Source organism: Mobula birostris, chromosome 8 (assembly GCF_030028105.1).
Source record: "Mobula birostris isolate sMobBir1 chromosome 8, sMobBir1.hap1, whole genome shotgun sequence".
NCBI lineage: Eukaryota > Metazoa > Chordata > Chondrichthyes > Myliobatiformes > Myliobatidae > Mobula > Mobula birostris.
In genome coordinates, this window is record NC_092377.1 from 88113978 (window position 1) to 88129510 (window position 15533).

General features: G+C 43.9%; 1 protein-coding gene across 1 annotated transcript in view; it reads right to left on the reverse strand.

Annotated features, from left to right (window-relative positions):
* Positions 1-3588: 3588 nt before the first annotated feature.
* memo1 (mediator of cell motility 1) overlaps positions 3589-15533 on the reverse strand; it is a 75111-nt gene continuing 63166 nt past the window's right edge. Inside the window, exons 7-9 of the mRNA XM_072265598.1 lie at positions 15352-15428; positions 6090-6194; positions 3589-4268 (exon numbers count right to left, since the gene is read on the reverse strand). Of these exons, the coding sequence (XP_072121699.1) occupies positions 4137-4268; positions 6090-6194; positions 15352-15428 (314 nt within the window). The 3' untranslated portion in view covers positions 3589-4136. The remainder of the gene's footprint in view (positions 4269-6089; positions 6195-15351; positions 15429-15533) is intronic.

Here is a 15533-nt window from a genome sequence, read left to right on the forward strand (position 1 = left end):
GGGAGAAGGAAAAGAGGGATGGGGGAAAAAACCCAGAGGATGGGCAGGGGGTATAGCGAGAGGGACAGAGGGAGAAAAAGGAGAGAGAGAAAAAGAATGTGTGTATATAAATAATTAATGGATGGGGTGCGAGGGGGAGTTGGGGCATTAAGAGAAGTTAGAGAAGTCAATGTTCATGCCATCAGGTTGGAGGCTACCCAGATGGAATATAAGGTGTTGTTCCTCCAACCTGAGTGTGGCTTCATCTTTACAGTAGAGGAGGCTGTGGATAGACATATCAGAATGGGAATGGGATGGGGAATTAAAATGTGTGGCCACTGGGAGATCCTGCTTTCTCTGGCGGACAGAGCGTAGGTGTTCAGCAAAACAAGGCTTATAGTAGACATCAGTATTGTATTGGCGCTGCTTCCTGCACGCATGCTGAGCTCGTTGACTTCATTAACTTTGCCTCCAGCTTTCACCCTGCCCTCAAGTTTACCTGGTCCATTTCCGACACCTCCCTCCCCTTCCAGATCTTTCTGTCTCTATTTCTGGAGACAGCTTATCTACTGATGTCTACTATAAGCCTACTGACTCTTACAGCTATCTGGACTATTCCCCTTCTCACCCTGTCTCTTGCAAAAACGCCATCCCCTTCTCGCAATTCCTCCTTCTCCGCCGCATCTGCTCTCAGGATGAGGCTTTTCATTCCAGGACGAGGGAGATGACCTTTTTTGAAGAGAGGAGCTTCCCTTCCTCCACCATCAACTCTGCTCTCGAACGCATCTCCCCCATTTCACGCACATCTGCTCTCACTCCATCCTCCCGCCACCCCACTAGGAATAGGGTTCCCCTGGTCCTCACCTACCACCAGGTCCAACATATTATTCTCTGTAACTTCCGCCACCTCCAACGGGATCCCACCACTAAGCACATCTTTCCCTCCCCTCCCCCCCCCCCCCCTTTCCGCAGGGATCGCTCCCTACGGGACTCCCTTGTCCATTCGTCCCCCCCATCCCTCCCCACCTATCTCCCTCCTGGCACTTATCCTTGTAAGCAGAACAAGTGCTACACATGCCCTTGCACTTTCTCCCTTACCACCATTCAGGGCCCCAGACAATCCTTCCAGGTGAGGTGACACTTCACCTGTGAGTCGGCTGGGGTGATATACTGCGTCCGGTGCTCCCGATGTGGCCTTCTATATATTGGCGAGACCCGACGCAGACTGGGAGATCGTTTTGCTGAACACCTACGCTCTGTCCGCCAGAGAAAGCAGAATCTCCCAGTGGCCACACATTTTAATTCCACATCCCATTCCCATTCTGATATGTCTATCCACAGCCTCCTCTACTGTAAAGCTGAAGCCACACTCAGGCTGGAGGAACTACACCTTATATTCCATCCGGGTAACCTCCAACCTGATGGCATGAACATTGACTTCTCTAACTTCCGCTAATGCCCCCAACCTCCCCCCTCCCCCCTCCCCCTCGTACACCATCCATTATTTATTTATATACACTCATTCTTTCTCTCTCTCCTTTTTCTCCCTCTGACTATACCCCTTGCCCATCCTCTGGGTTCCCCCCCTCCCCCTTTTCCTTCTCCCTGGGCCTTCTGTCCCATGATCCTCTCATATCCCCTTTGCCAATCACCTGTCCAGCTCTTGGCTCCATCCCTCCCCCTCCTGTCTTCTATCATTTTGGATCTCCCCCTCCCCCCTCCCACTTTCAAATCTCTTACCATCTCTTCTTTCAGTTAGTCCTGACGAAGGGTCTCGGCCTGAAACATTGACTGTACCTCTTCCTAGAGATGCTGCCTGGCCTGCTGCGTTCACCAGCAACTTTGATGTGTGTTGCATACAGCAACTCTGGTCTTACAGACTTTATTTTGAAAGACCTTTTAAGGGCAGCATGTAGTGTAGCGGTTAGTGTAACGATACTACGCCAGCAACGTGGGTCCAATTCCGCTGCTCTCAGAAAGGAGTTTGTACATTCTCCCTGTGACCACATCGGCTTCCCCTGGGTGCTCCAGTTTCCCCCCTCATTCCAAAAACGTATGGGTTAGTAGGTTAATTGGTCACATTGGTGTAATTGGGTGGCACGGGCTCGTTGGGCCAGAAGGACCTGTTACCACAATGTATCTCTAAATAAATAAATAACTTGCTTCATTAATATCCTTCGGGAAGGAACTCAGCCTTCCATGCTTATTGACTACATTGGACAACTCCAGACTCATAGTAAATTGCTTAACACAGCAGAACAAGTTTCTTGGTCCAAGGTCAATAAATGAAGCCACACGTAGTTTTCAGCTCTTGTATACTCAAGGATCCAGAAGCAAGGTTCAGCTGAACTCTAAAGTACAAACATAAAATGCTATGTGTACTCAGCAGGTCAGGTCATGAACCTTAAATGTTAATTGGACTCTTTGAGCAGAGATACTACCTGATTTGTTGAATGTTCCCCGCGTTTCTTATTTAAGATTTCTAGCATTTGTAGCACTTTGCTTCTGTATTGTTCTCTTCCACCAGGGTAGTAGCTTCTCTGAATGAATGTTTTAAACCTCATTCTGAAAGACAAGGGAGTTGGTCCACAGGAAATCATGTCAATGGAGAAAAGTTTACTTGCTGGGTATTTAGAGTTAATTCTTGTATACACTGGCTTGTAGTTTGCCATGCTTTTCTACATTTGTATATAGTTTCCTTTGTAAATAAATCTAAAATAATTTATCTGTACACATTGGTCAAATTAGTGAGAATTGTGGGATAATATTTTGGAGTAAGTCAATTACTGAAGTCAGTGTTAATCGGGGTTACAATAACCCAAATGTTGCGTGTAATGTTTACAGATAACGGCAAACTATTTAAATGAGTAAAAGGCATTGGGGAACAGATTGAACTGTAGTAGACATTATTCCTACCACTATACATTTCAACATCAAACCAACAAGACCCTTGGCTTTGCAAAGTTAGCTATTTCAATTTTTACATTTAAAAAAAAAATCAATTCTCAACTGCTTTTCTGGAAGTATCTGAATTCCACAACTTTCCTTCTGAAAGAACCACAAACTCCATACTGTTGAGGGTTTTTTGCTACTTCCTGTCATTGCCCCTTTTCACTCATGTTTTCACTGATTTCTGTCTTTTTCAACATCATTGTCACACAGAATCTGATATCCAGGTTTACTTCTCACTCTTTTCTCTGCCTTCCCCTGCTGTCTGAGCATGCCCCAGAAGGACCCAGACCCTCAAAAAGGTATTTTCTTCTTAACTCGGAGGATCAGGATAACAGCCAAGATGGGCTGGGGCTACAACAAAGGACAGAGCACCTGACAGTGTTTCAGGAGAAAGGGCAAGTAAATGGATTTGTTGTGATTGTTCAGTAATTGAGTTTCTGGCTAGCTAGCATGTTTTGTTTCATATAGAGTGCTTCATTTCCTGCCTGGCTAAGACTGCTTTGCACCAGGCAGTAACAGTTTTGTTTACTGAGCTAACCCACTGGAAAAGAAAAGGGAGAAACTGCTTATATCACCAGGGGAATGCTTGGGCACTTCCTGCTTGAAGAAAAGTCTAGGTAAAATTTGAAACTGTTAAAAGTATGTCAAAAGTAAGAAAAATAATCAAGAATAAACTTTAATTGTTTTTAGAAATAGGTAATAAAAACACTACAGTTAGTGACAATTCAGATTACACATCAGATAGCAGGAAATCTAAATCATAAGACCATTTTATTGTGTGTAGCCCTTTATTAGCAACTAAACAAAAAAAAACCTTATACAATGTTGGCAGCAGCTGTTTGCACTGCAGCTTATACTTGAGTAACTATGGTATGAGATTATAATGCGACTGATTTGGATATAAATGGTACACTCTCACCCACATCCTGCCAAACTATCTGTAAGCAAGTACACATCTATTGTTTTATACTGCCAGCACTGGCCAACTTAAATGCTAGTTAATGTCTTCCTGCACCTCACCAGTCTAAAAAGGAGGGGAAAAAAACAGAGCATATGTCAATCAAAACTATGAGGGACTACACTTCGGGGAAGAAGAGTTCAAATGTTCAACATCCGATAGCTCCAAATGATGGATGTGTATGTTTTTGAAGGGAGGCTGGGATCAGGAGACGGAGAGTGAAGTGGCTTTCCTGAGTAGCAGTGATTCAGTGGACCATCAGAGTACCCGCAGCATAGCTAACGGAACTATCTTCCCAGTTTTTGCATTGACTTGATTGAGCGTAGTTCAGAAACGAGAAAGCCATGTTCATCCCACTCTTCCTCAATTCCGTCACTGCCTGAAGGAGAAAAAGGAACAGTTCTTAATGTCTTAGTAGTGCCACCTACTCTGATAGGAATTGAAAGGAAGGGGAAGGAAGTTGTGCGTGACTGCTGGAGGTTTTGACAATGATCAGCTGTCACAGTACACTCCTAGCAAATAAGGGTACACTTTCTCCTCATACACGGGAACATGATTTTGAATTTTATCGAGAACTCTTTCCATGTATGCAAGGAAGTAATTTTTCACATTTATATATGGTCTGTTCTAAGACAGTGGTCCCCAACCACCGGGCCGCAAAGCAGGAGCTACTGGGCCGCGAGGAAACGATATGATTTGGCAATATGAGTCAGCTGCACCTTCCCTCGTTCCCTGTCACGCCCATTGTTAAGCTTGAACGCACGCAAGGTCATTACCCACGTGTCATCCATGTCAGCGTGGGAAGGAGATCAACTCCTCGAGCTTCCAAATGACGGCGGGCTGAAAAGTATGTTTGACATAACATCTCTGCTGGCATTCTGGATTAAAGTCAAGGCTAAATATCCTGAGATAGCCACGAAAGCATTGAAAACGTTGCTTCCATGTCCAACATATCTCTGCAATGAATGCAACGAAAACTAAATTGCAGAATAGACTGGTCATAAGAAACCTCCTTCGAGTATCGCTGTCTCCCATCACCCCTCGATAGGACCGTCTTGTTGCAGGGAAACAAACCCAGGGCTCCCACTGATTCAGCGATATTGGTTGTGTTGCAATGATTTTACATGTTCATACAGGGAAAATATGTGCTGTGTGTTTAATATCCAAACGTTACTTAAAATGATGCTATTGAATTATAAGTGACTTATATAACCATACAACATTCACAGCACGGAAACTGGCCATCTCGCCCCTTCTAGTCTGTGCCGAACGCTACTCTCACCTCGTCCCACCGACCTGCACTCAGCCCATAATCCTCTATTCCTTTCCCGTCCATATACCTATCCAATTTTTCTTTAAATGATAACATGGAACCTGCCTCTACCACTTCTACTGGAAGTTTGTTCAACACTTACTTCAAGCTCCCCTGTCCTCCCCTGATAATTGACTTATCACTATATTCATGCGAGGAAAATATGCGGTGTGTTTAATGTTAAATTCATTAGATAAACCCTTTTAGAAATGAAATTGAGTGTATTAGCCACCTATCACCTATATTCCGGTATTGATTAACACCCCCTCTCAAATAGAATCGCCAAAAATGATTTGTAGAGAAAAATCAGCACATACATGCATTCGCTGGTCACGCATGCACACTGGTGCCTGTGCAAGGCTTCATGGTTATTGTAGTCTTTCTCTCGGGGTAAGCTCAACGTATTTGACTGCTACTCTTGTCCGTTGACAACCCTCCCTCCCCCCCCCCCCCCCGCCCCCGGATCAGCCGGTCCGCAAGATTATTGTCAATATTAAACTGGTCCGCAGTGCAAAAAAGGTTGGGGACCCCTGTTCTAAGAGACTGGAATCTCTAGCTTGTTCCCTGTCTGAGAGAGGGCTACTTGTTGAAACATAATGGAAACTCTAAAATGCGTATGGCTCATACCCTAAAAGCTGATTTTGAATGCTTTTCCAAGAAAATGCTGGACTTCTTTTAGTCAAGATTCTCCCTTCCCAAAACAATTAATGCTCCTTCTCCCTCCAGCACGTATTACTGGAGGGTATTTGGCACCTGCTACCAAATGTCATATAGCTCTGATATGAGTAATTATGTACGGTAATAGAATGCATTTAAAGAGCAAGGGACATAACAGTACAGAGGGTGAATAGGTTAAAAAAACAACAAACTTGGATACTTTTAACTTACATTGAGCAGAACGCCAATCGGGTGGCGACCACAGATAGTGTTGTGGTATTTCTTCAAATAGTTGTTAAATGATACAGCATCTAGTTGCTCTATAATATCCATACCCTGAAATAAAACAGATTAAGTGATATGGTTTACTACAAAGTAATCCATTCAGTGATTCCAATGTAATACTGTCCACATTACAGATACTCCACAAATCTTGTTGCCTTTCAACATCATCTCTTCCCGTGTGTAATAGATCACTTCTGTCCAAGGTACAATGACTAATCGTGTACAGATTAACACACAAAATGCAAGTATAAAAGGCACAGAAGCTAGTAAAGCCCAGAAATGCAGCAATCAGCTGCTGTCAGAGAGGTAAATAATAGGTTGACTTTTCTCAGAATGTTAGTCTGTTCCTGCCTCTCAGTTGCATTCTGATTTTATTTTTCAGATCTCTATTGAAACACAAACTTTTCCCATTTTTAAAACAAAGGCAAACTCAAAACGTTAAAGGCAACCAATGATTATGTTGGGAAAATTACATTTGTACTACATCTTATACTGAGATTATAAATGTCTGCGCTTTTCATGAATACATGTCTGCACTGGCAGGGAAGGCTAAATAGCAAACTAGGCTTGATGTACTATCTGCCAGAACTCTACAATGGCACTAGGAAATGGGCCAGAATGGGTTTCACTTCATCTTCATGTTACTGCTCAGTGGAGCTATGACTCATCTTCAATTCCTGTTACTGTATAGAATTTTGGCTGATAGTCATAGAGAAGTACAGCACAGAAACAGGCCCTTTGGCCCATTATGTCCATGCTAAAACCATTTAAACTGCCTACTCCCATCAACCTATGTAAGAACCATGGGCCTCCATACCTCTACTATCTATGTACTTATCCAAACTTCTCTTAAACCTTGAAATCGAGCTTGCAAGCACCACTTGTGGTAGCAGCTCATTCCACACTCTCACGACACCGAGTGAAGAGGTTTCCCCTCATGTTCCCCTTAAACTTTTTATCTTTCACTCTTAACCCATGACCTGGTTGTAGTCCCACCCAACCTCAGTGGAAAAAGCCTGCTTGTAGTTACTCTATCTATATCCCTCATAATTTTGTATATATCAAATCTCCTCTCAATCTTCAAGATTCTACGGAATACTGTCCTAATCTTTTCAATCTTTCCTTATAACTCTGGTCCTCCAGACCCGACAAAATTCTTGAAGTTTCTCTGTATTCTTTCAACCTTGTTTACATCTTTCCTGTAGGTAGGTGACCAAAATTGCACACCATACTCCAAATTTGGCCTCACCAACATCTTATACAACTTCAACATAATATCTCATCCCCTGTACTCAATACATTGATTTATGTGTTGGCACATGGCCAAGTGGTTAAGGCTTCAGTCAAATGATCTGAAGGTCGCTAGTTTGAGGCTCAGCTGAGGCAGCATGTTGTGTCCTTGAGCAAGACACTTAACCACACATTGCTCTGCGATGACACCAGTGCCTGGCTGTATGGGTCCTAGTGCCCTTCCCTTGGACAACATCAGTGGCGTGGAGAGGGGAGACTTGCAGCATAGGCAACTGCTGGTCTTCCAGACAACCTTGCCCAGGCCTCAGTCAACATCAAGATTGATGGACAGCCGAAGAAGACATTGATTTATGAAGGCCAATGTGCCAAAAGCTTTCTTTTTGACCCTATTTACCTGTGATGCCACCTTCAAGGAATTATGGACCTGTATTCCCAGATCCCTTTATTCTACCACTCTCCTCAGTGCCCTTCTCTTCACTGTTCAATGTGATATCACACCTGGTAACTTTAATCAGAATCACTTGATTTCAAGGTTTAAGAGAAGTTTGGATAGGTACGTAGATAGAGGTATGGAGGGCCATGGTTCTTGTGTAGGTTGATGGGAGTAGGCATAAAATTACTATAAAACTAAATAGTGCAAAACAAAATGAATAATCAGTGATGGCTGCGATAGCCAGGGGACTGCTGGACTTATATACTTTTGAATTATATAATTTAACTCGGCCAGCCAATCCTCCATCCAACTTCCATACATCTGAAGCACTATTGCTTCGAGTCATCAGGGCTTGAGGAAAGGCCAAAGTTCAGTACGATGAATTGATGAACATCTTAACATACGTAATTGCTTCAATAAATTTCTTCCCCTAATTATCCACATAAAGTTATCCTTGTCAGTTATCATATTTCCCTCTATTGCCTCTTGAATAGAAATTAATTAATCCCCATTTTCCTTTGAGCCAGTTCTCTTCAACAAATCCTGTTATACATTCTCTCACTCATTGCCTTCCCAGCTACCAAATCTTGCTCAATCTATGCAGGCACACGATCTACACACATTTCTCACTTCCAACTGCCAATCGTTGCTGCGTTCTATTTATAAGTAAGCCTAAAGCTCGTTAGTAATATGTTCAAGCTTGCATCAACTCAAAGCTCCGACAACTGTCCATTTCACAGAAAACATGTCAAGAAATGGGACCTCAGCTACCACTGAAAAGTAGACAAGGATTTAACAGGAATAAGGGTTAAAGATATGTACTGTGTTTGAAACTGGCAGGTCATTTAGAAAAGGCATCAAGTTACTGAAACCACTCACAAGAAAAAAATCTGTGCATGTAATTGACAGAATTTGCATCGCAGCCTGTGTTTGTATGGCACAGTAAACATAGTAAAATATCCTGAGCCACATTAATAGACAAAGTACTGTGCAAAAGTCTTAGGCACACACACACAGTTTTTATATATATATATATTTAGATAGATAGTTCGGGTGCCCGAGGCTTTTGCACGAAACTGTAATAATTTTAAAAATTGCACTATACTGCTGACACGAAAAAAAAAACAAATTTCACGACATAAGTGAGTGATGATGACCCTCTTGTGATCTGATATGAGTCTCTATTGTGGACAGAGCAGGAAGGGGCAGGGAGAGGGGAGTCACGGTTGGGAAAAGGGGAAGGGAGAGGGCAGAGAGCGAGAAGCACCACAGAGACATTGTGTAATGATCAATAAACCAATTGTTTGGAATCAAAAGACCTTGCCTGGTGTCTCAGGGCTGGGTGTGTCTGCGTGCGCACCACCGAACCCCTCCACCCCACCCCCGGCACTTCTTCTCTGCCTCATGTACCACACCCCTCCTGGGGCACTCCACCCTCACCATTCCCAAAATCCTTTGCTTCCGCCAAATTTACAAACTCGCTCTCTGCACCACATTGATAAATATAGTACTGTGTGAAAGTTAGGTACCCTAGCTGTGTGTGAGTGCCTGCCTAAGACTTCAACACAGTACTGTATTATTTGATGCACAGACATGAAAAGAAACACATCCAAAGGCTTGGTCCAAAAGGAACATCTAAAAGGAGATAGAAAGGTTTTGGGGGACAAATTCCAGAGCCTAGGGTTGAAACTGCTGAAAATGACATCCGACATGCAAGTAGCTTTCCAATGTAACGTTTGCTTGCAGAAGAGAAATATTAAATGGTGAGGAGAGACACCCAGAAATAACATCCAACTGAAGGCAATAATAGGAGTCCATTAGTGCCCAAACACAAATGGATTAAGTCATTTTTCCTGGTTGAGGGAAAGTAGAGTATTCTCACTCTTCAACTGTAATTAAACTTCATGTACTTCAATCATATAGTTTATCAAAAGGCAAACAGTCTGTGGAAATCTCGCCTGGTTCATAATAGGAGCAGAAGTAGGCTATTTGGCCCATTAAGTCTGCTACATTTTATCACGGCAGATCCATTTTCCCTCTCAGCCCCAATTTCCTGCCTTCTGCCCATATCCCTTTATGCCTTGACTAATCAAGAACCTATCAACCTCTGCCTTAAATATACCTAATGACTTGGCCTCCACAGCCATTTGTGACAATGAATTCCCCAGATTCGCCATCCTCTGGCTAAAGAATTTCCTCCAAATTTCCGTTCTAAATGGACACCTCTCTATTCTGAGGCTGTGCCCTCTGATCTAAGAATCCCCCCACTATAGTGAACACCCTCTTCAGGTCCACGCTAGCCAGGCCTTTCAATACTTAATAACTTTTAATGATATCTATCCCTCTCCCCCCATTCGTCTAAACTCCAGTGAGTACAGGCCAAGAGCCATCAAATGCTCCTCATCCATGTGACAGTGAGGATAGGAATAGATTGAGGTGGAGGATAAATGCGTGGCAGAGGGATTGGAGCAGGGGGCAGGGATTCAGATTTCTGGATTATTGGGACCTCTTCTGGGGCAGGTGTGACCTGTACAAAAAGGACAGGTTGCACTTGAATCCGAGGGGAACCATGCTAAGGCTATTGGGGAGAATTTAAACTAGAATTGCTGGGGGGTGGGAACCGAACTGAAGTGATGGAGGAAAGGGAGGTTGGCTCACAAATAGAGAAAGTTTGGAGACAGTGCGAAAGGGAGGATAGGCAGGTGATACAGAAGGAACGTGCTCAATGTGATTGTTTCAGATGTGTCTATTTTAATATGAGGAGTATCATGAATAAAGCAGATGAGCTTAAAGCATGGATCAGCACTTGGAGCTATGATATTGTGGCCATTACAGAGACTTGGATGGTGCAGGGGCAGGAAAGGTTACTTCAAGAGACAGGCTTTAGATGTTTCAGAAAGGATAGGGAGGGAGGCAAAAGAGGTGGGGGTGTGGCACTTGATCAGAGATAGCGTCACAGCTGCAGAAAAGGAGGAAGTCATGGAGGGGTTGTTAACGGATTCTCTGTGGGTGAAAGTTAGGAATAGGAAGGGGGTCAATAACTCTACTGGGTGTTTTTTTATAGACCACCCAATAGTAACAGGGACATTGAGGAGCAGATAGGGAGACAGATTCTGAAAAGGAGTAATAATAACAGGGTTGTTGTGGTTGGAGATTTCAATTTCCCAGATATTGATTGGTATTTCCCTAGAGTGAGGGGTTTAGATGGGGTGGAGTTTGTTAAGTGTGTTCAGGAAGGTTTCTTAATACAATATGTAGATAAGCCTACAAGAGGAGAGGCTGTACTTGATCTGGTATTGGGAAATGAACCTGGTCAGGTGTCGGGTCTCTCAGTAGGAGGGGATTTTGTCGATAGTGATCACAATTATATCTCCTTTACCTTAGCATTGGAGAGGGATAGGAACAGACAAGTTAGGGAAACTTTTAATTGGAGTAAGGGGAACTATGAGGCTATCAGGCAGGAACTTGGAAGCATAAATTGGAAACAGATGTTCTCAGGGAAATGTACCAAAGAAATGTGGCAAATGTTCAGGGGATATTTGTGTGGGGTCTGAGTAGGCATGTTCCAATGAGACATGGAAAGGATGGTGGTGCACAAAGGCTGTTGTGAATCTAGTCAAGAAGAAAAGAAGAGCTTATGAAAGGTTCAAAAAACTAGGTAATGATAAGAATCTAGAAGATTATAAGGCTAGCAGGAAGGAGCTTAAGAGTGAAATTAGGAGAGCCAGAAGGGGCCATGAGAAGGCCTTGGTGGAACAAGATTAAGGAAAACCCCAAGGCATTCTACAAGTATGTGAAGAGCAAGAGGATAAGACATGAGAGAATAGGACCAATCAAGTGTGGCAGTGGAAAAGTGTGTATGGAATAGGAGGAGACAGCAGAGGTACTTAATGAGTACTTTGCTTCAGTATTCACTGCGGAAAAAGATCTTGACTATTGTAGGGATGACTTGCAATGAACTGAAAAGCTTGAGAATGTAGATATTAAGAAAGAGGATGTTCTGGAACTTTTGGAAAGCATCAAGTTGGATAAATCACCGGGACTGGATGGGACGTACCCCAGGCTACTGTGGGAAGCGAGGGAGGAGATTGCTAAGCCTCTGGCAATGATCTTTGCCTCATCAATGAGGTCAGAAGAGGTTCCGGAGGATTAGAGGGTCGCGGATGTTGTTCCCTTATTCAAAAAAGGGAGTAGGGATAGCCCAGGAAATTATAGGCCAGTGAGTCTTACTTCAGTGGTTGGTAAGTTGATGGAAAGGATCCTGAGAGGCAGGATTTATGAACATTTGGAGAGGCATAATATGATTAGGAATAGTGAGCATGGCTTTGTCAAAGGCAGGTTGTGCCTTACGAGCCTGACTGAATTTTTTGAGGATGTGGCTAAGCACGTTGATGAAGGCAGAGCTGTAGATGTAGTGTATCTGGATTATAGCAAGGCATTTGATAAGGTACCCCATGGCAGGCTTATTGAGAAAGTAAGGAGGCATGGGATCCAAAGGGACCTTACGTTGTGGATCCAGAACTGGTTTGCCCACAAAGAGTGGTCATAGATGGGACATACTCTGCATGGAGGCTGGTGACCAGTGGTGTGCCTCAGGGATGTGTTCTGGTGCCCCTACTCATTGTGATTTTTATAAATAACCTGGATGAGGAAGTGGAGGGATGGGTTAGTAAATTTGCTGATGACACAAAGGTTAGGGGTGTTGTGGATAGTGTGGAGGACTGTCAAAGGTTACAATGGGACATTGATAGGATGCAAAACTGGACTGAGAAGTGGCAGATGGAGTTCAACCCAGATAAGTGTGAGGTGACACACATAAAAGTTGCTGGTGAACGCAGCAGGCCAGGCAGCATCTCTAGGAAAAGGTGCAGTCGACGTTTCAGGCCGAGACCCTTCGTCAGCTGCGTTCACCAGCAACTTTTATGTGTTGCTTGAATTTCCAGCAGCTGCAGAATTCCTGTTGTTTGCGTTTGTAAGTGTGAGGTGGTTCATTTTGGTAGGTCAAATATGATGGCAGAATGTAGTATTAATGGTAAGATTCTTGGCAGTGTGGAGGATCAGAGGGAACTTGGGGTCCGAGTCCAAAGGACACTTAAAGCAGCTGCGCAGGTTGACTCTGTGGTTAAGAAGGCATACGGTGCATAGGCCTTCACCAATCGGGGGATTGACTTTAAGAGCTGAGAGGTAATGTTGCAGCTATATAGGACCCTGGTCAGACCCCACTTGGAGTACTGTGCTCAATTCTGGTCACCTCACTATAGGAAGGATGTGGAAACCATAGAAAGGATGCAGGGGAGATTTACAAGGATGTTGCCTGGATTGGGGAGCATACCTTATGAAAATAGGTTGAGTGAACTTGGTCTTTTCTCCTTGGAGCAACGGAGGATGAGAGGTGACTTGATAGAGGTGAACAAGATAATGAGAGGCATTGATCATGTGGATAGTCAGAGGCTTTTCCCCAGGGTTGAAATTGCTAGCATGAGAGAGCATAGTCTTAAGGTTGCAAACACCAGGAAATCTGCAGGTGCCGGAAATTCAAGCAACACACACAAAATGCTGGTGGAACGCAGCAGGCCAAACAGCAACCATAGGAAGAAGCCCAGTCGTTGTTTTGGGCTGAGACCCTTCGTCAGGACTAACTGAAAGAAGAGATAGTAGGAGATTTATAAGTGGGAGGGGGAGGGGGAGATCTGAAATGATAGGAGAAGACAGGAGGGGGAGGGATGGAGCTAAGAGCTGGAAAGTTGATTGGCAAAAGGGACACAAGGCTGGAGAAGGGAGAGGATGATGGGACAGGAGGCCTAGGGAGAAAGAAAGGGGCAGGGGAGCCCCAGAGGAAGATGGGGAGCAGGCAAGGAGTAACTGTGAGAGGGACATAGAGAGAGAAAATAAAGGAAAAAAATAGTAAATAAATAAGGGATTCAGTAAGAAAGGGAGGAGGGGCATTAACGGAAGTTAGAGAAGTCAATGTTCATGCCATCAGGTTTAGCCTCCAACCTGATTTCATGAACATTGACTTCTCTAACTTCCGTTAATGCCCCTCCTCCTGTTCTTACCCCGTCCCTTATTTATTTATTTATTTATTTATTTAATCTTTTCCCTTTTTTTCTCTCTCTCCCTCTCACTATAACTCCTTGCCTGCTCTCCATCTTCCTCTGGCACTCCCCTCCCCCTTTCTTTCTCCCTAGGCCTCCCATGATCCTCCCCCTTCTCCAGCTCTGTATCCCTTTTGCCAATCAACTTTCCAGCTCTTAGCCTCAACCCTCCCGCTCCTGCCTTCTCCTATCATTTCAGATCTCCCCCTCCCATTTTCAAATCTCTTACCATCTCTTCTTTCAGTTAGTCCTGATGAAGGGTCTCGGCCCCAAACGTTGACTGTGCTTCTTCCTCTGGATGCTGTCTGGCCTGCTGCGTTCCACCAGCATTTTGTGTGTGTTGCATAGTTTTAAGGTGCTTGGAAGTAGGTACAGACGAGATGTCAGGGTAAGTTTTTTTACGCAGAGAGTGGTGAGTACGTGGAATGGGCTGCCAGCAGCGGTGGTGGAGGCAGCAAGGACAGGGTCTTTTAAGAGACTCCTGGATGGTTACATGGAGCTTAGAAAAATAGAGGGCCTTGGGTAAAGCCTAGGTAGTTCTAAGGTAGGGACATGTTCAGCACAGCTTTGTGGGCCGAAGGGCCTGTATTGTGCTGTATGTTTTCCATGTTTCTAATTTTCTACATTAACCCTTTCATTCTTGTGAATCTCCTCTGGACCCTGTCCAATGCCAGCACATCTTTTCTTTAATAAGGGGCCCTACTAAGCTTTCCATTACACAGATCAACTGAGACACATAGCACAGCAGGTTTTTTTATAAAGAGAAATATGGATAAGCACAAGGACTACAACAGAAATTATAGTTAGCTGAAACACCAAGGTGAAAGTGTGATATACTCTTGCACTAGATTGGTGGAATATTCTCCTTGCCTGGCTGCATGCAACTCTAACAACTCATAAGAAGCTCAACACCAAAACTGGTTGACTGCCACAGACTGACCATCTAAAATGTGCATTCCCTCCAGCACTGGCACACATTGGCGGCAATGTGTATATTACCTACAGTTACCCACCCAGGCTACTTCTCCAAACACAACACCTCCGGTACCAAGAGCCCGTGGCTGTGTGAAGATCTGGGAATTCCCTCCTCAACAGCACTGTGGAAGTACTTTCACTAGAGGGATTGCAGAAGTTTAAGGCAAGAGCTTACTAACACCTCAAGAGCAATTAGATTTGGACAATTAATGCTGGCCTCTCCAGCGATGCCCATGTCCCAAAAATGCACAAACCTGTTGGATAAAATGACTTTTTATGTTGCACATTCTGTGCAAGGGCTCAGTGGAATAGAATTCTGTGGGCAAGTTAGTGTATAGTTTATTGGTATTGCTAGCTTATTAAAAACAAACGAAGCTGGAACAGAGTACACGGGGGAGGGAGAGGGAGGCAGAAAGGGATCTACTTCCTCGAAATAACCCATCATTTCCCATACCATTTTATCCAAGTGCTGAATTGATCTGTAGATCTCCCCTTGACTCTCATCATAATGCGTGTATCGGAAACGTTGTCCTGAAAAATAACAAAGGTCAAAAATCGAAGATAGAGATGGTGGGGCATACTTCATCCCAGCTAGAAACATTACATCTCTAACCATATCAGTACTATTTTGTTACC